Raw genomic sequence first — 18335 nt, 5'->3', positions numbered from 1 at the left:
TATGGCAGGAGCCTCTACAGCCCCGCGTCACCTCTCCAGCCGGGAGAGGGTCGCGGGGCTATGGCGTCTTCGCTCCATAGGACTCACACACATTTCCCCTTCACTTTTGAAGGGGAAAAGTGCGTCCTATAGAGCGAAAAATATGGTAGATCTGGGAACCAAGATCCTTCAGCTACGTTTGTGACTCACCATTGGGCTGCAGCTCTCGTTCCCAGAGATCCCTATGCAGTCTGGGGAACTATCATTTTTGGGAGCGATGCGATAGAGGGGCGCTCCAGAGGTGGCAAGATATCTGAAGGTGGGGAGTAGTCAAGGAAAGAAGATATACAAAGGAAAAGGAATAATGGGGGCTTCCTGAAGCCCCAGCACCACCCTCACTTTTTGCCATCTTCAGTGCGGAAATGTTTAAGACCTTGGTGTTATGTACTGAAGTTCTCACCCTGGGCCAGCAGGGGGATACTTTAGATATTTAGATATACTTCACTCAGGTCCACATATGCAAATAAGGAATTGAAAGAGGTTCAGTGATTGGATAGTTACAGAAAGTTGTTACTGTTGCTTTGTAGTTGAGCTTTATATAAGCAGGTTGGCTGAACCATTCAGTTCAGTTCTGCTCTAGGCCTGTGAATAAACAAGAGCTGTTTGACTAATCGCTGTGTTGTCTGATATGTTCACCCACAACTTAACACTTGTGGTACATAGAACACAGAAATTTCCCTACTGGGAACAAAAACCTGAAGAGATGGAAGCAGTGAAGAGATGAACTTGAATACTCACGGACATTTCTAAAGCTTGCCGAGAATTTTGAGATTCAAAATTGGAAGCTGACGCTCTTACCTGAGGATAGGAGGGTTTCAGGATGTTGTTGCCTTGGTTTTACTAGGTGTTAAGATATAAAATCTCTGAAGCTGTCACCAGGAACTGCTATGTTCCGCCATTATACACTAGGTATCAAACGCCAAGTAGTACAGTGGTACCTCGGGTTACATACGCTTCAGGTTACAGACTCCGCTAACCCAGAAATTGTACCTCAGGTTAAGAACTTTGCTTCAGGATGAGAACAGAAATTGCAGCGGGAGGCCCCATTAGCTAAAGTGGTGCTTCAGGTTAAGAACAGTTTCAGGTTAAGAACAGACCTCTGGAACGAATTAAGTACTTAACTCCGAGGTACCACTGTATTACATATCTGCTATGACTTCCTGTCAAACACCAGCCAAGTATTGAAATACAAAGTTATTCTCTTCATTCATGTACTCGTCCTATGGTTGTGTACACACTTTTAAGCACACTCAAAGCACGTTCTTTCCCTCAAAGGATTCTGGGCCTTGTAGTTTACCCCTCACAGACTTACAGCTCCCAGCAGCCCTTAACAAACTACAGTGGCCAGAATTCTTTGAGGGGAGTAAACGTGCTTCAAATGTGCTTCACAAGGCACTGTGTGTAGGCAGTTTATTTCTAGCTTTCCTCCCCCCCCCCAATAATGGCATAAGCTTGGTAGCAATTCAACAGGAACTACAAAGGTAAAACCATTAAAAACAAAATGGCGCAGTGCACTGCTTCTATTTAGGGTTCAAGTCTCACCATTCCATTTTGTGCTATCTTTGCCCCAATAGCCAGTCAACTTTCCATGGCTGTAGACATACTCAGTCGCTGTCCCCACCAACCAACACCCCACTTTTTAGGGCACAGCCCCCAAAGATGTGTGTTTCGGGGTGCCATTCAAGATTGCGGGGGGGGGGCCCAAAGCGCTTTTTCCAGGGGGGAATCGCATTGCAAAATTGGGCAAGATCACAGCAACCAAAATGGAAGCTGTTCTCTCACAGTTAAAAACAAAACGAGATGTCCGGGTTTCCCCCGGGACACTTGCAGGATGCGAAGTAACATGTCTTCTCTTAATAAAGGATACAGAGCAGTAGTACCCCAGTAGGCCACACATATCACCAGCAAGACGAAGGTCACCAACGGGTAGAAAAGAGAACTCATCATGTACCCAATGGCTCTGCAGGAGAGAACAAGAGAGACCCCTGTAAACCCAGCTTTTCAGCTTCAATCAAACTCGTCTGTAGTACAGTTCTCCAGAGACACTTCAAACCAGTTAGAACCCATAATATAGCCTTTGCACCTTCTCTGCTTCTACAGTTTTGCAATGTTTCCCTTCTACTGTTCCCCATCTTCTTCCCTTTAAACACGGGTCTTCCCTTTAATTAGATTCAAGAAATTAAAGAACTTATTTATGTATGCTACAACAGTGGCAGGGACGCAGGTGGCGCTGTGGGTTAAACCACAGAGCCTAGCGCTTGCTGATCAGAAGGTTGGCGGTTCGAATCCCCACGATGGGGTGAGCTCCCGTTGCTCGGTCCCTGCTCCTGCCAACCTAGCAGTTCGAAAGCGGGAAGGTAAATGGTGTTTCTGTGCGCTGCTCTGGTTCACCAGAATCTGCTTAGTCATGCTGGCCACATGACCTGGAAGCTGTACGCTGGCTCCCTCAGCCAGTAAAGCGAGATGAGTGCCGCAACCCCAGAGTCGGCCAACTGGACCTAATGGTCAGGGGTCCCTTTACCTTTTTACAACAGCAGCAAGAGTCTTGTTAGCACAAGGATGGAAGAATGAGGAAATCCCAACAAAAGAACAGTGGCAAGAAAAATTGATGAGCTATGCGGAATTGGCTAAATTGACATGTAAACTATGTGAAAAGGACAACAGTGACTTCAAAGAAGAATAGGAACTTTTTACAAATTAAAAAGACAACAAAATGATCTGGACTCCTTGGTAGGTTTTGAATAAACATCCACAAATTTATTAGTTGAACACGATAGATAAAGCAAGGATATGTACAATTTTATAATATGCGGAGAATAATATGTGCAAAGAAATCAGAGAGGGGAGCTCAGGGAAGTCCTTGGTGGGGGGGAAGGGGGAAAATAATGTAATTGATTATGTGGATTGATATTTTGTTATTATGAAATTGTTTAATAAAAATACTTTTTTAAAAAAAGATAGTTGCATTCAGTAGAATTAAATAAAGTCTCTTTAGCAGACAGTTCAAGAAATGACCACATTAAATGGGCTTCAATGCACTTTAGCACTATGCAATTATCTCCAGTGTACTTCAAAGATTTTTTAAAAACCCCAGAGACCCTGGCTGTCGAGGAGCTTTTCGTGAATGACGTGCAAAGGGAAAAACAAGCAGAGCGAACATAAGCTTCCTTCAGGAAGACTACAACTCCCATCATCCCTAGCTAGTAGGACCGGTGGTTAGGGATGATGGGAACTGAAGTCCCCAAACAGCTGGAGACTCAAATTTGGGAAACCCTGCCCTAGTTCACGTATTTTTTTGGGGTGAAGGCAACACTCCTCATTTATTTTTCTGACACAAGATTCAGGGGATTGGAGGGAAGTCAGTTTGTTGTTGTTTTTTATTTTTGTTAAATTAATAAAATATTATTAAAAGAGAGAGAGAGAACTAAGCTGTTTGAAAACCAAGCTACGAATGTATAGAGAATTGGGCTGGGGCAGTCTAGGCAAGGGAAACTTCTCGAGGTTAAAGGGCAGTTCAGTGGAGGCAGTGAAGCACATGGAGGAAAGAAGGGGATACCCACTTTGTGGCTACAGTGAAATTAAGAGGAAGGGGCTTGCTTTCCCTCTCTCAGTGGAGGCAGAAGTGGGTGGAGCAAAAAACACCTATTTTACCCGTGCCCAGAAAACTAGTTCCTCTTGTGTGCCTCTTTCTCCATATCCTCCATCCAGGCAAAAAAAAGAGGTGCTATCAGAGCTCAAGGACACATTCCAGCCAGGCAAAAACTCTCAAGGAAGGTGTGAAACAGGGCTGGCGAGGGGTGTGGCCGAGGAAGAGGGGCGTGTGGCTTGGGAAGAGGGTCCCAAGGGCCGGACAAAGGTTTGCATTTGGCCCCCGGGACCGAGGCTTCGCACGCACTGGCCTTACAGAGACTCCCTTACCTGCTGGCTTCCTTGATGAGAGCGATGGCGATCAGGATCTGCTTGCGCAGGAACAAGAGGGTGAGGAGCATGATGCCTTCCACCACGCAGAGGATGATCACTGGAGGCGAGAGAAGGAGATTCGCACCTGGGCCACTCTCATAACCAAGCTTTGGGAACTTTGGGTTTTTTAGACCATCTTCCAACACCCGTTTTCCTGCCCGCTCCCCTCCGCCCAGGCTTACTGGCAGCCAGCCATGTCTCTTTGACGCTGCGGTAGGCGCCCACGTCCGTGGTGAAGCCAATGTTCTTGATGGTGGCTCCTTTCTGGTCGAGCTCACGGTACTCCATATAGCAGTGGTAGATCCCTGCAAAGCAAAAGAGGCAGAAATCGATAGAGTGTTAGTTTCTGTTCTTATCACTGAGCAGCTGCTTGGAGTCACAGGACTCTGTTTACATTCCAGAGACCTTCCAGTCTCACGGGAAAGGAGACGGGATGTGACGTTTGTGGTTTCCTGTTTCCCTTTGTTCAGTTGTTCTCTGCTTTCATAGAGAGAGGATGTCTTTTTTGACTGCGTAGCTTAGAAATAAACTCTTTACAATGTAGCCCAAACCTCTCGTCTCTTCCCTGTGCTAGGAACTCTGCTGAAGAATGTGCCTTGGAGCCTCATCAAAGGCTCAGGTCGTTAATTATTCGTCGGAGGCGATTCTGAAGGCTCGGCTCGGAGGAAGATGAGGCTTTATCAGCTAGGCCGAGCGGAGATACCGACATAGACGCTCCCCCACTCCCATCCTGAAAACAGAAATAGTTTTCAGGAGAAGAGCTGTAGGTCAGGTGAGGTCCCCAGGTTCAGTACCCAGCGATAATATGCAATATTTTATATGGGCTGAATGAATCCCAAACCGGAATTAAGATTGCCAGAAGCAATATCAACAACCTCAGATATGCAGATGACACAACCTTGATGGCAGAAAGTGAGGAGGAAATAAAGAACCTTTTAATGAGGGTGAAAGAGGAGAGTGCAAAATATGGTCTGAAGCTCAACATCAAAAAAACGAAGATCATGGCCACTGGTCCCATCACCTCCTGGCAAATAGAAGGAGAAGAAATGGAGGCAGTGAGAGATTTTACTTTTTTGGGTTCCATGATCACTGCAGATGGTGACAGCAGTCACGAAATTAAAAGACGCCTGCTCCTTGGGAGAAAGGCAATGGCAAACCTAGACAGCATCTTAAAAAGCAGAGACATCACCTTGCCAACAAAGGTCTGTATAGTTAAAGCTATGGTTTTCCCAATAGTGATGTATGGAAGTGAGAGCTGGACCATAAAGAAGGCTGATCGCCGAAGAATTGATGCTTTTGAATTATGGTGCTGGAGGAGACTCTTGAGAGTCCCATGGACTGCAAGAAGATCAAACCTCTCCATTCTGAAGGAAATCAGCCCTGAGTGCTCACTCGAAGGACAGATAGTGAAGCTGAGGCTCCAATACTTTGGCCACCTCATGAGAAGAGAAGATTCCCTGGAAAAGACCCTGATGTTGGGAAAGATGGAGGGCACAAGGAGAAGGGGACGACAGAGGACGAGATGGTTGGACAGTGTTCTGGAAGCTACCAGCGTGAGTTTGACCAAACTGTGGGAGGCAGTGGAGGACAGGGGTGCCTGGTGTGCTCTGGTCCATGGGGTCACGAAGAGTCGGACACGACTAAACAACAACAACATCATCATCAAAATAAAAGGCTTTTAATAAGGAAGAGGGGGCCTGCTCTGAATTGTCCTGACAGTGCTCTCTCTGTATGGAAGTAGGTCCAGCGGGGCAGCATCTGGTTTGCATGCACAATGCTTCAGTTCCCAAGTGTATCTCCAGGCAGGGCTGGCAAATATCCTCTCCCTGAAGCCCTGGGAGCTGCTGCCAGTCAGTGTAGACAATACTGAGCTGGGTGGGCTAGTGGTCTGACTCAATAGTCAGCAGGCATCCTGTGTTCCAGGGTTATCGTTCGCTAGCAGAGTACAGTGCTACCTCAGGTTACATACGCTTCAGGTTACATATGCTTCAGGTTGCAGACTCCGCTAACCCAGAAATATTACCTCGGGTTAAGAACTTTACCTCAGGATGAGAACAGAAATCACGCGGCGGCAGCAGGAAGCCCCACTAGCTAAAGTGGTGCTTCAGGTTAAGAACAGTTTCAGGTTAAGAACGGACCTCCGGAACGAATTAAGTTCTTAACCCGAGGTACCATTGTATCTGGTTCAGTCTCCAGCATTAACGTACAAAATAAAAAAAATATATATTTATAATATAAGGGTTGTTTTTTTTAAAAAAAAAAAGGAGAACGGCCCTTGTTGTTAACTGTCCTGGCAATGCTCTTTACACACAGAGCCAGCCTGCTTGAGTTGTTGTTGGCACCCGTCTGTCTTGGGAGACAACAGAGGCATGTGCCTCTCTGCTGCTGGAGATTATAGCACCTGTGAGGCTGTAGAGACCGATACAGTCATACCTTGGATCCCGAATGTCTTGTGAGTCGAATGTTTTGGCTCCTGAACGCCGCAAACCCAGAAATGAGTGTTCCGGTTTGCAAACTTTCCTTGGAACCCGAATGTCCAGTGGGGCTTCCACAGCTTCTGATTGGCTGCAGGAGCTTCCAATCAGAAGCCACGCTTTGGTTTCCAAACATTTTGGAAACCGAACGGACTTCTGGAACGGATTCCGTTCGACTTCTGAGGTATGACTGTATATGGGAGAGATGAGATTCTTGTCGTTGCTCAAACTGAGGGCTTTAATTCACCCTGGGAATTTGGACTTCCCACCTTCCAGGAAAAAGATTTCTCTCAGGTAAGAGGTCTCAGCTTCTGATGCTCCCCAGCTCATCCCTTGCCCTCCCTTTGTGTGGAGGAGATCAGAAACAGACAAATTCATGTGGGATAAAGAAGGATCCACACAACACACATGACAGGAAGGCTGGCAACATCAACCCTGCCATGTGGAAATAATAATAATAACAATAATTTTATTATTTATACCCCGCCCATCTGGCTAGCTTGCCCCAGCCACTCTGAATGGCTGCCAACACAAATAAAAACACATTGGGTACCTTGGTTTAAGAACTTAATTCGTTCTGGAGGTCTGTTCTTAACCTGAAACTGTTCTTAACCTGAAGCACCACTTTAGCTAATGGGGCCTCCCGCTGCCGCCGCGCCGCTGGAGCCCGATTTCTCTTCTCATCCTGAAGCAAAGTTCTTAACCTGAGGTAATATTTCTGGGTTAGCGGAGTCTGTAACCTGAAACGTATGTAACCCGAGGTACCACTGTAAAACATATCATGTTATACAGTGGTGCCTCACAAGACGAAATTAATTCGTTCCGCAAGTTTTTTCTTCTTGCGAGTTTTTCGTCTTGCGAAGCACGGTTTCCCATAGGAAGGCATTGAAAATCAATCAATACGTTCCTATGGAGACCGTCTGGGGACAGAGGGGACCTGTTTTAAAGCAAGGGAAGGGGCAGCGGGGAGAATCGCTTCTCCCCGTTGCCGCCCCTTGCTTCAAAAGAGGTCCGAGGTGCGGGGGCAAGCTTCGTTTTGCGAAGCAAGCCCATAGGGAAATTCGTCTTGCGAAGCAACTCGAAAACGAAAAAAACTTTCGTCTTGCAAGTTTTTCATCTCACGAGGCGTTCGTCTTGCGGGGCACCACTGTATTGTAAAAATCAATCAATCAATCAATATCCCATGCAAATGACCGCAGGGCCTGGTGACAGAGAGTCAGGTGGCCAGAGGAGGAATGACCCCCGGGAGGAGCGCAGAGAGAAGAAATGCCATGGTGCATCTGCAACAGCACAACCGGACGCCTTCATCTGCCCCAGCTACAACAAAACATGTCTCTCCCGTATCGGTCTCTACAGCCACAGCAGCCTCTGCAATCTTCCAACGGTTTGACTTTACTTCCAAAGGCGCACTCCTCCATGGTCTCCTGAGACAGACGGATGTCAACAGCACCATGCACTTAAAGCACATTCAGTGCACATTTAAATTTTGTGGCATCCCCCAAAGAATCCTGGGAGTTGTAGTTTGTTAAGGACGCTGGGGAATTATTGCTCTGTGAGGGGAAAACTGTACCTCCCAGGATTCCTCGGGGAAAATCGGGGAGATGTAGGCTTGTGGCCTTCTTCGCTTTGGCTCCTCCACTTTGGCCAATCCCCACCACGTTACTCACCGTAGGCCGCGGCGGCCAGCACCCCAACAATAAGGATCCACACCAGAACCCCAGCGATGCAACGTAGCAGCAGCAAGAATATCAGGCTCAGCACCAAGGCAATCAGCAGCCCTCTGGAGGGAAGGAAGACAAGGTAAGAGAGAGTCAGAGCACAGAGGTGATCTCCCAACGTCTGCTGAAAAATGCACTCATCCAGCCAACCCCAAATCTAACTGCCAACTTCCAGCCGCAGTTGGGTAGCGGTCAGTCAGCCACACACCCTCCTCCGAATACTCCATCCCGGCCTGCCACCCACCCGGTTTCCAGCATTCCATGCCATGCCATTCCACTTGGCCAGCACCACTGAGCGCAGCCAATCAACGCTGGGCTTTTTAAGGGGAGGCGGGCTTTCCCTGAAGGCCTTTTGTACTCCTGCCAACCTTCGGGTTCCCCCAGTCATTGTAGGACTACAGTTCCCATCATCCCTGACCCTCAGCTAAGCTGGCTGGGGGTGATGGGAGTTGGAGTCCAATAACATCTGGGGACTCCCAGTTGAAGATCGTTGCCATATACACCTTCAGCCTCCAGAGCCACCCACATGCTGTATGCAGTAATGCACAAATCATTGCTGGCCCCTCCTCCACAAAGCTACTCCCTCTCAACTTTTTCAGCCACTCACATCAAGATCCAATACCACGACCGCGTGAAATCCTCAAAGATCTTCAATCCAAGGTTCTTGGCACCCAGAGCCTCCAACAGCTGTCTGCAGAGACAAGGGACCATAAAAGTAGCTATGAGAAAGGGGGGGACCCAGGAGGTAAAGGGACCCCTGACCATTAGGTCCAGTCGTGGCCAACTCTGGGGTTGCGGCACTCATCTCACTTTATTGGCCGAGGGAGCCGGCGTACAGCTTCCGGGTCATGTGGCCAGCATGACTAAGCCTCTTATGGAAACCAGAGCAGCACACGGAAACGCTGTTTACCTTTCCGCCGGAGCGGTAGCTATTTATCTACTTGCACTTTGATGTGCTTTCAAACTGCTAGGTTAGCAGGAGCAGGGACCGAGCAACGGGAGCTCACTCGATGGCCCTTGTGGTCTCTTCCAACTCTATGATTCTATGATTCTATAAATTGTCTATCTATTATATTAACAGTCAATAAATTTGTGTATGTTTATTCAAAACCTGCCAAGGAGTCCAGTTCATTTTGTTGTTTTTTTAAGCAGTTTGTAAAAAGTTCCCATTCTTCTTTAAAGTCACAGTTGTCCTTGTCTCGCAGTTTGTATGTCAATTTTGTCAGTTCTGCATAATCCATCAATTTTTCTTGCCACTGTTCTTTGGTTGGGGTTTCCTCATTCTTCTGTCCTTGTGCTATTAAGACTCTTGCCACCGTTGTCGCATACAGTGGTGCCCCGCAAGACGAATGCCTTGCAAGACGGAAGACTCACTAGACGAAAGAGTTTGCCGTTTTGGAGGTGCTTCGCAAAACAAAACTCCTATGGGCTTCGCAAGACAACAATGTCTTGCAAGTTCCAGCTGGTTTTTTTTTTCCCCCCTTTTCCCCGCCTTTTTCTAAGCCGCTAAGCCACTTATCAGCTGATCCAATCAGCAGATAAGCCGCTAAAAGCAGCTAAAAGCAGCTAATAGCGCTAATAGCGCTAAGCCGCTTATCAGCTGATCCGATCAGCAGATTAGCCGCTAACAGCCTCTAAAAGCCGCTAATACGCTAAGCCGCTTATCAGCTGATCCGATCAGCAGATAAGCCACTAAAAGCCTCTAAAAGCCTCTAAAAGCCTCTAAAAGCCGCTAATAGCGCTAATCCTTCAATGGGCTTGCTTCGCAAGACGAAAAAAACCGCTAGACGAAGAGAATCACAGAACGGATTCTTTTCGTCTTGCGAGGCACCACTGTACATAAATAACCTTTTTATTTTCCTTGGCAGGTCTTTTCCTACAATCCCTAGCAAAAATCCCGATACCTAATTTAACCAGGAATTCATTGAAGTTCACCCAGGGAGTCAAAGGACTTACTCTGTGCCATTCTTGATAGTGTCCAGAGTTTTATTTTTATCCATCCCGCCCACATTGAAGGATTCAGCCTGAGAGATGTTAAAAGTAGGGAAGCAACGGCTCAGTACTGTAAAAAGAAATAGACGTAGATTAGGGTCAATTCTTGAAGACGCGGGACATCGGCAGAGCAGGCTAGCATTGCTGTCCTCACACTGGCAGGATCCCAGGCCTTGGGGACAATTACACGCCATACTGGAGGGTGGTGTTCATGAGATTTTGATGCCATGCCTAAAACTCTGCCCCATTCTGAGCACTGGACGAGGGCAACACTGGCCTCTGTCCCTCTTTCCTTCCTTCCCTCCTCTGATGCCCTCTCATGTCTCCACCTCCCAAAGGCTTGCACGGCTAGTTGTTGCAGGAGCCCTGGCTGCAAGCTCCCCAGGAGAATGGTGCCTCTGGGGCTGGCCAGGGGGGGCTGGATGCAAGGAGCTAAAGTGGCCTTGCAGTAAGCAAGCAGGGGAATGGACAGAGCAGTGGGAGGCCGGGCAAGCAGGCAGGTGCTGCGACAGCCTTTCTTATTGAAATAAATAAATTAAGGTCTTACATAATCCTCGTCGAAACGTCGCACAGACACCCCGACTCTTACACGGGAAGACACCCGAAGACACCAAAACCTGCATATATATATATATATATATATATATATATATATATATATATATATATATTTGCTTTCGTAGATTTTCACGGGTATAGGAATGCAGGTTTTGGTGTCTTCGGGTGTCTTCCCGTGTAAGAGTCGGGGTGTCTGTGCGACGTTTCGACGAGGTCTCACTCGTCATCTTCAAATATATATATATATATATATATATATATATATGCAGGTTTTGGTGTCTTCGGGTGTCTTCCCGTGTAAGAGTAGGGGTGTCTGGGCGACGTTTCGACGAGGTCTCACTCGTCATCTTCAGGCTGGTGCTTTCGGCTTCTTGTTACTGGAACAGAGCAGAATCTGGTGTTTGAGTTCCTATAAATACTGTTGAGGGGTGTGGTGTATAGCCTCCAACGTTCTGGGCAGAGAGGAAGTTCCTAGATTAGTGTGCCTTTTCTTCTTTTGTTCCTTAATTACTTGAGGGATATCTTGAGTGATTTCATGAGTGATATTCTGAATACCCCTGGGTGGGTCATTAAGTGTAGATTAGTTGCTAAAGCTTTCGTGTCTTGACCTCTTGAGCTTGTGAAGAGTTTTTCTGAGAAGATGGCTGTGCTGCATTTAGTTGTGCTCTGGCTTGGCTTCGTGTATAGGGGCGAGCTGTGATTTTGTGCCTAGTGCCCGCCAGATCTGTGTAGGGATTGCAGGGGGGTGCAGCATCCGGAGGTGCCACTATAGTTTGGCTACTGGATGGAGTCTGTAATATGTCTGTGGAGAGGGTCTGGGTTTGGGTCTGGTGTGGTTGATTGGTGACGGCGTTCTGTGTGCCTCTGGTTCTGGTGTCGGGTTTTGTGGGGAGGGCTAATTTCCAGATGTCTGGCAGGCGGGACGTGTCGTCACGCTTGTTCATGTTGTGAGGGTGTTTCTCTATCTCGATGGCTTCCATGATTATTCTCTTGTGGTGATGTTCCATGTTAAAGAGCAATTTGGAATCTGCAAAATTAATTTCGTGTCCTGTTTCTTTCATGTGTTGGAAAAGAGAGGAAGTTTTTTCTTCTTTTTTGACGGCATTCTTGTGTTCTGCGATACGTGCATTTATTCGTCTGTTTGTTTGTCCAATGTACGTGGCTGGGCAGACTTTGCAGGGTATTTCATAGACCCCTTGGTTTTCCAGCTGGATTTTGTCTTTTGGGTTTCTGAGGATATTGGCTATTTTTTGGTTGGTGCAGAAGGCTGTTTTGATATTGTGTTTATGGAGGATTTTGCTAATTTTGTCTGTAGTGCCCTTGATATAAGGAAGGAGGGCCATGCCATTGTTTTCTTCTGTGTCTTGGTTTTTGGGGGGTGTTTCTTTTTGGATTAGCTTCGTAACCTTGTTTTTCTGGTATCCATTGGCGATTAACACATTTGAGAGATTCTGTAACTCAGTTGTCAAGTGGTCTTTGTCAGCCAGGCGTTTGGTTCTGGAGATGAGAGTCTTGGCTACGGAGTTTATTTGTGCAGGGTGGTGGTGTGATTGTGCATGTAAGTAGCGGTTGGTGTGTGTTTTTTTCCGGTAGATAGTGTGTCCTAGGGAGCCATCAGGTTTTTTGTAGATTAGGACGTCAAGAAAGGGGAGTTGGTTGTTGTCTTCTATTTCCATAGTGAATTGTATTTTGGGGTGTAGGCTGTTGAGATGTGTGAGGAAGCTATCTAGTTTTTCTTTCCCGTGTGGCCAAATTACAAAGGTGTCGTCAACATATCTGAGCCAAAGTTTGGGTTTGTGTTCTGACTTGTCTAAAGCATTGGTTTCAAAGTGTTCCATGTACAAATTTGCGATGACCGGTGAGAGGGGTGATCCCATAGGTGCTCCTTCTATCTGTTTGTATCTTTGTCCATTGTGGATGAAGTACGTGTTGGTTAGGCAGTGGTTGGTCAGGTCCAGGATGTATTTGGGGGGATTGTATTTGTTTTGAATGGCTGTCAAGGCTTCATTAATGGGCACTTGAGTGAAGAGAGATACAACATCGAAGCTCACAAGTAGGTCATCGGGATGTAGGTATTGCTTCTTTATTGTTTCTATGAACTGGAAGGAGTTAGTAACGTGTGAAGCGATGGATTCTGCATAGGGCTGAAGTTGCTTAGCGAGAAATTTAGCGAGATTTTGTAGAGGTGAGCCTATGGAGCTGACTATTGGTCTGAGTGGTGTTCCTTCTTTGTGTATCTTGGGGAGACCATAGAGTTTGGGGCATCTGGATGATTTTTCTCTGGGGATGATTCTTAGCTGGATTTCTTCACTGATAGGAGAGGCTTTTATTTTGGATTTGGTGGTTTTTTCCAGATAGGTGGTGGGATCTGTTTTTATAGGTTGGTAGGTAGGGTCTTGGAGTAGATTTGATAGTTTTGCTTGGTAGTCCGATGTGTTCATCACAACAGTGGCGTTGCCTTTGTCTGCTGGGAGAATGATTATGTTGTTGTCTTTCCTCAGGTTGGTGAGTGCTTTCTGTTCTTCTTTGTGTAAATTGCTTCTGGGTGGTTTGCTGGAGCAGAGGATGTTGGTGACTTCAAGTCTGATTTTATTGGCTTCATCTGGGTCGATTTTGGTCAGGCTAGCTTCGACTCCGCATATGATGTTTTCCGTGGGGATGCGTCTCGGGGCGACTGCAAAGTTGAAACCTTTGGAGAGTACTTTGGTTTCAGTTGGGGTGAGGATCCTGTTTGATATGTTATGTACTGTTTGTTTCATGGGTTGTTGTGGAGGGTGGCTGGGCTTCTGGCGTTTCTCTAGTTTGTAGAGTTTGTTGGTGTGTCTGTCTGTCTTATGTGAGGAACCTATGGGATCACCCCTCTCACCGGTCATCGCAAATTTGTACATGGAACACTTTGAAACCAATGCTTTAGACAAGTCAGAACACAAACCCAAACTTTGGCTCAGATATGTTGACGACACCTTTGTAATTTGGCCACACGGGAAAGAAAAACTAGATAGCTTCCTCACACATCTCAACAGCCTACACCCCAAAATACAATTCACTATGGAAATAGAAGACAACAACCAACTCCCCTTTCTTGACGTCCTAATCTACAAAAAACCTGATGGCTCCCTAGGACACACTATCTACCGGAAAAAAACACACACCAACCGCTACTTACATGCACAATCACACCACCACCCTGCACAAATAAACTCCGTAGCCAAGACTCTCATCTCCAGAACCAAACGCCTGGCTGACAAAGACCACTTGACAACTGAGTTACAGAATCTCTCAAATGTGTTAATCGCCAATGGATACCAGAAAAACAGGGTTACGAAGCTAATCCAAAAAGAAACACCCCCCAAAAACCAAGACACAGAAGAAAACAATGGCATGGCCCTCCTTCCTTATATCAAGGGCACTACAGACAAAATCAGCAAAATCCTCCATAAACACAATATCAAAACAGCCTTCTGCACCAACCAAAAAATAGCCAATATCCTCAGAAACCCAAAAGACAAAATCCAGCTGGAAAACCAAGGGGTCTATGAAATACCCTGCAAAGTCTGCCCAGCCACGTACATTGGACAAACAAACAGACGAATAAATGCACGTATCGCAGAACACAAGAATGCCGTCAAAAAAGAAGAAAAAACTTCCTCTCTTTTCCAACACATGAAAGAAACAGGACACGAAATTAATTTTGCAGATTCCAAATTGCTCTTTAACATGGAACATCACCACAAGAGAATAATCATGGAAGCCATCGAGATAGAGAAACACCCTCACAACATGAACAAGCGTGACGACACGTCCCGCCTGCCAGACATCTGGAAATTAGCCCTCCCCACAAAAACCGACACCAGAACCAGAGGCACACAGAACGCCGTCACCAATCAACCACACCAGACCCAAACCCAGACCCTCTCCACAGACATATTACAGACTCCATCCAGTAGCCAAACTATAGTGGCACCTCCGGATGCTGCACCCCCCTGCAATCCCTACACAGATCTGGCTGGCACAAGGCACAAAACCATAGCTCGCCCCTATACACGAAGCCAAGCCAGAGCACAACTAAATGCAGCACAGCCATCTTCTCAGAAAAACTCTTCACAAGCTCAAGAGGTCAAGACACGAAAGCTTTAGCAACTAATCTACACTTAATGACCCACCCAGTGATATTCAGAATATCACTCATGAAATCACCCAAGATATCCCTCAAGTAATTAAGGAACAAAAGAAGAAAAGGCACACTAATCTAGGAACTTCCTCTCTGCCCAGAACGTTGGAGGCTATACACCACACCCCTCAACAGTATTTATAGGAACTCAAACACCAGACTCTGCTCTGTTCCAGTAACAAGAAGCCGAAAGCACCAGCCTGAAGATGACGAGTGAGACCTCGTCGAAACGTCGCCCAGACACCCCTACTCTTACACGGGAAGACACCCGAAGACACCAAAACCTGCATATATATATATATATATATATATATATATATATATATATATATATATATTTGCTTTCGTAGATTTTCACGGGTATAGGAATGCAGGTTTTGGTGTCTTCGGGTGTCTTCCCGTGTAAGAGTCGGGGTGTCTGTGCGACGTTTCGACGAGGTCTCACTCGTCATCTTCAAATATATATATATATATATATGCAGGTTTTGGTGTCTTCGGGTGTCTTCCCGTGTAAGAGTCGGGGTGTCTGTGCGACGTTTCGACGAGGTCTCACTCGTCATCTTCAGGCTGGTGCTTTCGGCTTCTTGTTACTGGAACAGAGCAGAATCTGGTGTTTGAGTTCCTATAAATACTGTTGAGGGGTGTGGTGTATAGCCTCCAACGTTCTGGGCAGAGAGGAAGTTCCTAGATTAGTGTGCCTTTTCTTCTTTTGTTCCTTAATTACTTGAGGGATATCTTGAGTGATTTCATGAGTGATATTCTGAATACCACTGGGTGGGTCATTAAGTGTAGATTAGTTGCTAAAGCTTTTGTGTCTTGACCTCTTGAGCTTGTGAAGAGTTTTTCTGAGAAGATGGCTGTGCTGCATTTAGTTGTGCTCTGGCTTGGCTTCGTGTATAGGGGCGAGCTGTGGTTTTGTGCCTTGTGCCAGCCAGATCTGTGTAGGGATTGCAGGGGGGTGCAGCATCCGGAGGTGCCACTATAGTTTGGCTACTGGATGGAGTCTGTAATATGTCTGTGGAGAGGGTCTGGGTTTGGGTCTGGTGTGGTTGATTGGTGACGGCGTTCTGTGTGCCTCTGGTTCTGGTGTCGGTTTTTGTGGGGAGGGCTAATTTCCAGATGTCTGGCAGGCGGGACGTGTCGTCACGCTTGTTCATGTTGTGAGGGTGTTTCTCTATCTCGATGGCTTCCATGATTATTCTCTTGTGGTGATGTTCCATGTTAAAGAGCAATTTGGAATCTGCAAAATTAATTTCGTGTCCTGTTTCTTTCATGTGCTGGAAAAGAGAGGAAGTTTTTTCTTCTTTTTTGACGGCATTCTTGTGTTCTGCGATACGTGCATTTATTCGTCTGTTTGTTTGTCCAATGTACGTGGCTGGGCAGACTTTGCAGGGTATTTCATAGACCCCTTGGTTTTCCAGCTGGATTTTGTCTTTTGGGTTTCTGAGGATATTGGCTATTTTTTGGTTGGTGCAGAAGGCTGTTTTGATATTGTGTTTATGGAGGATTTTGCTAATTTTGTCTGTAGTGCCCTTGATATAAGGAAGGAGGGCCATGCCATTGTTTTCTTCTGTGTCTTGGTTTTTGGGGGGTGTTTCTTTTTGGATTAGCTTCGTAACCTTGTTTTTCTGGTATCCATTGGCGATTAACACATTTGAGAGATTCTGTAACTCAGTTGTCAAGTGGTCTTTGTCAGCCAGGCGTTTGGTTCTGGAGATGAGAGTCTTGGCTACGGAGTTTATTTGTGCAGGGTGGTGGTGTGATTGTGCATGTAAGTAGCGGTTGGTGTGTGTTTTTTTCCGGTAGATAGTGTGTCCTAGGGAGCCATCAGGTTTTTTGTAGATTAGGACGTCAAGAAAGGGGAGTTGGTTGTTGTCTTCTATTTCCATAGTGAATTGTATTTTGGGGTGTAGGCTGTTGAGATGTGTGAGGAAGCTATCTAGTTTTTCTTTCCCGTGTGGCCAAATTACAAAGGTGTCGTCAACATATCTGAGCCAAAGTTTGGGTTTGTGTTCTGACTTGTCTAAAGCATTGGTTTCAAAGTGTTCCATGTACAAATTTGCGATGACCGGTGAGAGGGGTGATCCCATAGGTGCTCCTTCTATCTGTTTGTATCTTTGTCCATTGTGGATGAAGTACGTGTTGGTTAGGCAGTGGTTGGTCAGGTCCAGGATGTATTTGGGGGGATTGTATTTGTTTTGAATGGCTGTCAAGGCTTCATTAATGGGCACTTGAGTGAAGAGAGATACAACATCGAAGCTCACAAGTAGGTCATCGGGATGTAGGTATTGCTTCTTTATTGTTTCTATGAACTGGAAGGAGTTAGTAACGTGTGAAGCGATGGATTCTGCATAGGGCTGAAGTTGCTTAGCGAGAAATTTAGCGAGATTTTGTAGAGGTGAGCCTATGGAGCTGACTATTGGTCTGAGTGGTGTTCCTTCTTTGTGTATCTTGGGGAGACCGTAGAGTTTGGGGCATCTGGATGATTTTTCTCTGGGGATGATTCTTAGCTGGATTTCTTCACTGATAGGAGAGGCTTTTATTTTGGATTTGGTGGTTTTTTCCAGATAGGTGGTGGGATCTGTTTTTATAGGTTGGTAGGTAGGGTCTTGGAGTAGATTTGATAGTTTTGCTTGGTAGTCCGATGTGTTCATCACAACAGTGGCGTTGCCTTTGTCTGCTGGGAGAATGATTATGTTGTTGTCTTTCCTCAGGTTGGTGAGTGCTTTCTGTTCTTCTTTGTGTAAATTGCTTCTGGGTGGTTTGCTGGAGCAGAGGATGTTGGTGACTTCAAGTCTGATTTTATTGGCTTCATCTGGGTCGATTTTGGTCAGGCTAGCTTCGACTCCGCATATGATGTTTTCCGTGGGGATGCGTCTCGGGGCGACTGCAAAGTTGAAACCTTTGGAGAGTACTTTGGTTTCAGTTGGGGTGTCTTTCCCGAAGACACCAAAACCTGCATTCCTGTACCCGTGAAAATCTACGAAAGCAAATATCTCACCTCTACGGGGAGGAAACCTTCCAGCTGACAAGAACCTACGAGAAACTAGAAATCCGAAGAGCCACCATCTTATGTGATCTCCTGTTCCTACGCAACTGCCGAGACAACAACTTAACTCCCACATGCTTCCAACTTAAATTCCACTCTAAAACCCCAGCTACCGAAAGGATCCTGAAACGAACTGAACTATCCCTAATCAGAAACGAAATACATAAGAAAAGATACCTACTAAACCAAACCAACAAAGAGCTGCTCACTCTTCACCTCAAACTATGTAACAAAATCCACCCTGCACTCTGGGACAAATGCAAACAACTAGCCGTCTGGAGAGCTGAAACTGAGACCTCACATAAGACAGACAGACACACCAACAAACTCTACAAACTAGAGAAACGCCAGAAGCCCAGCCACCCTCCACAACA

The 18335-nt window shown here is 46.2% G+C and overlaps 2 protein-coding genes across 3 annotated transcripts in view; both read right to left on the bottom strand.

Moving 5' to 3' along the window:
* SLC44A4 (solute carrier family 44 member 4) overlaps positions 1–18335 on the bottom strand; it is a 61994-nt gene that overhangs the window by 14087 nt on the left and 29572 nt on the right. Inside the window, exons 8-14 of the mRNA XM_082209669.1 lie at positions 10148–10253; positions 8799–8882; positions 8141–8253; positions 4182–4304; positions 3958–4057; positions 1907–1999; positions 190–292 (exon numbers count right to left, since the gene is read on the bottom strand). Coding sequence (XP_082065795.1) covers positions 190–292; positions 1907–1999; positions 3958–4057; positions 4182–4304; positions 8141–8253; positions 8799–8882; positions 10148–10253 — 722 coding nt within the window. The remainder of the gene's footprint in view (positions 1–189; positions 293–1906; positions 2000–3957; positions 4058–4181; positions 4305–8140; positions 8254–8798; positions 8883–10147; positions 10254–18335) is intronic.
* Positions 7071–18335, bottom strand: part of ZBTB12 (zinc finger and BTB domain containing 12) — a 107314-nt gene continuing 96049 nt past the window's right edge. For both annotated transcript variants that reach the window (XR_014216031.1, XR_014216032.1), the window contains exon 4: positions 7071–7213. The gene's annotated coding sequence lies outside the window, so the exon portion shown is untranslated. The remainder of the gene's footprint in view (positions 7214–18335) is intronic.

This window comes from Podarcis vaucheri, assembly GCF_965113315.1.
Source record: "Podarcis vaucheri genome assembly, chromosome: 2".
In the NCBI taxonomy this organism is placed as follows: Eukaryota; Metazoa; Chordata; class Lepidosauria; order Squamata; family Lacertidae; genus Podarcis; species Podarcis vaucheri.
Note: the sequence above shows the minus strand (reverse complement) of the source record. Positions and strands in the feature narration are given on the sequence as shown.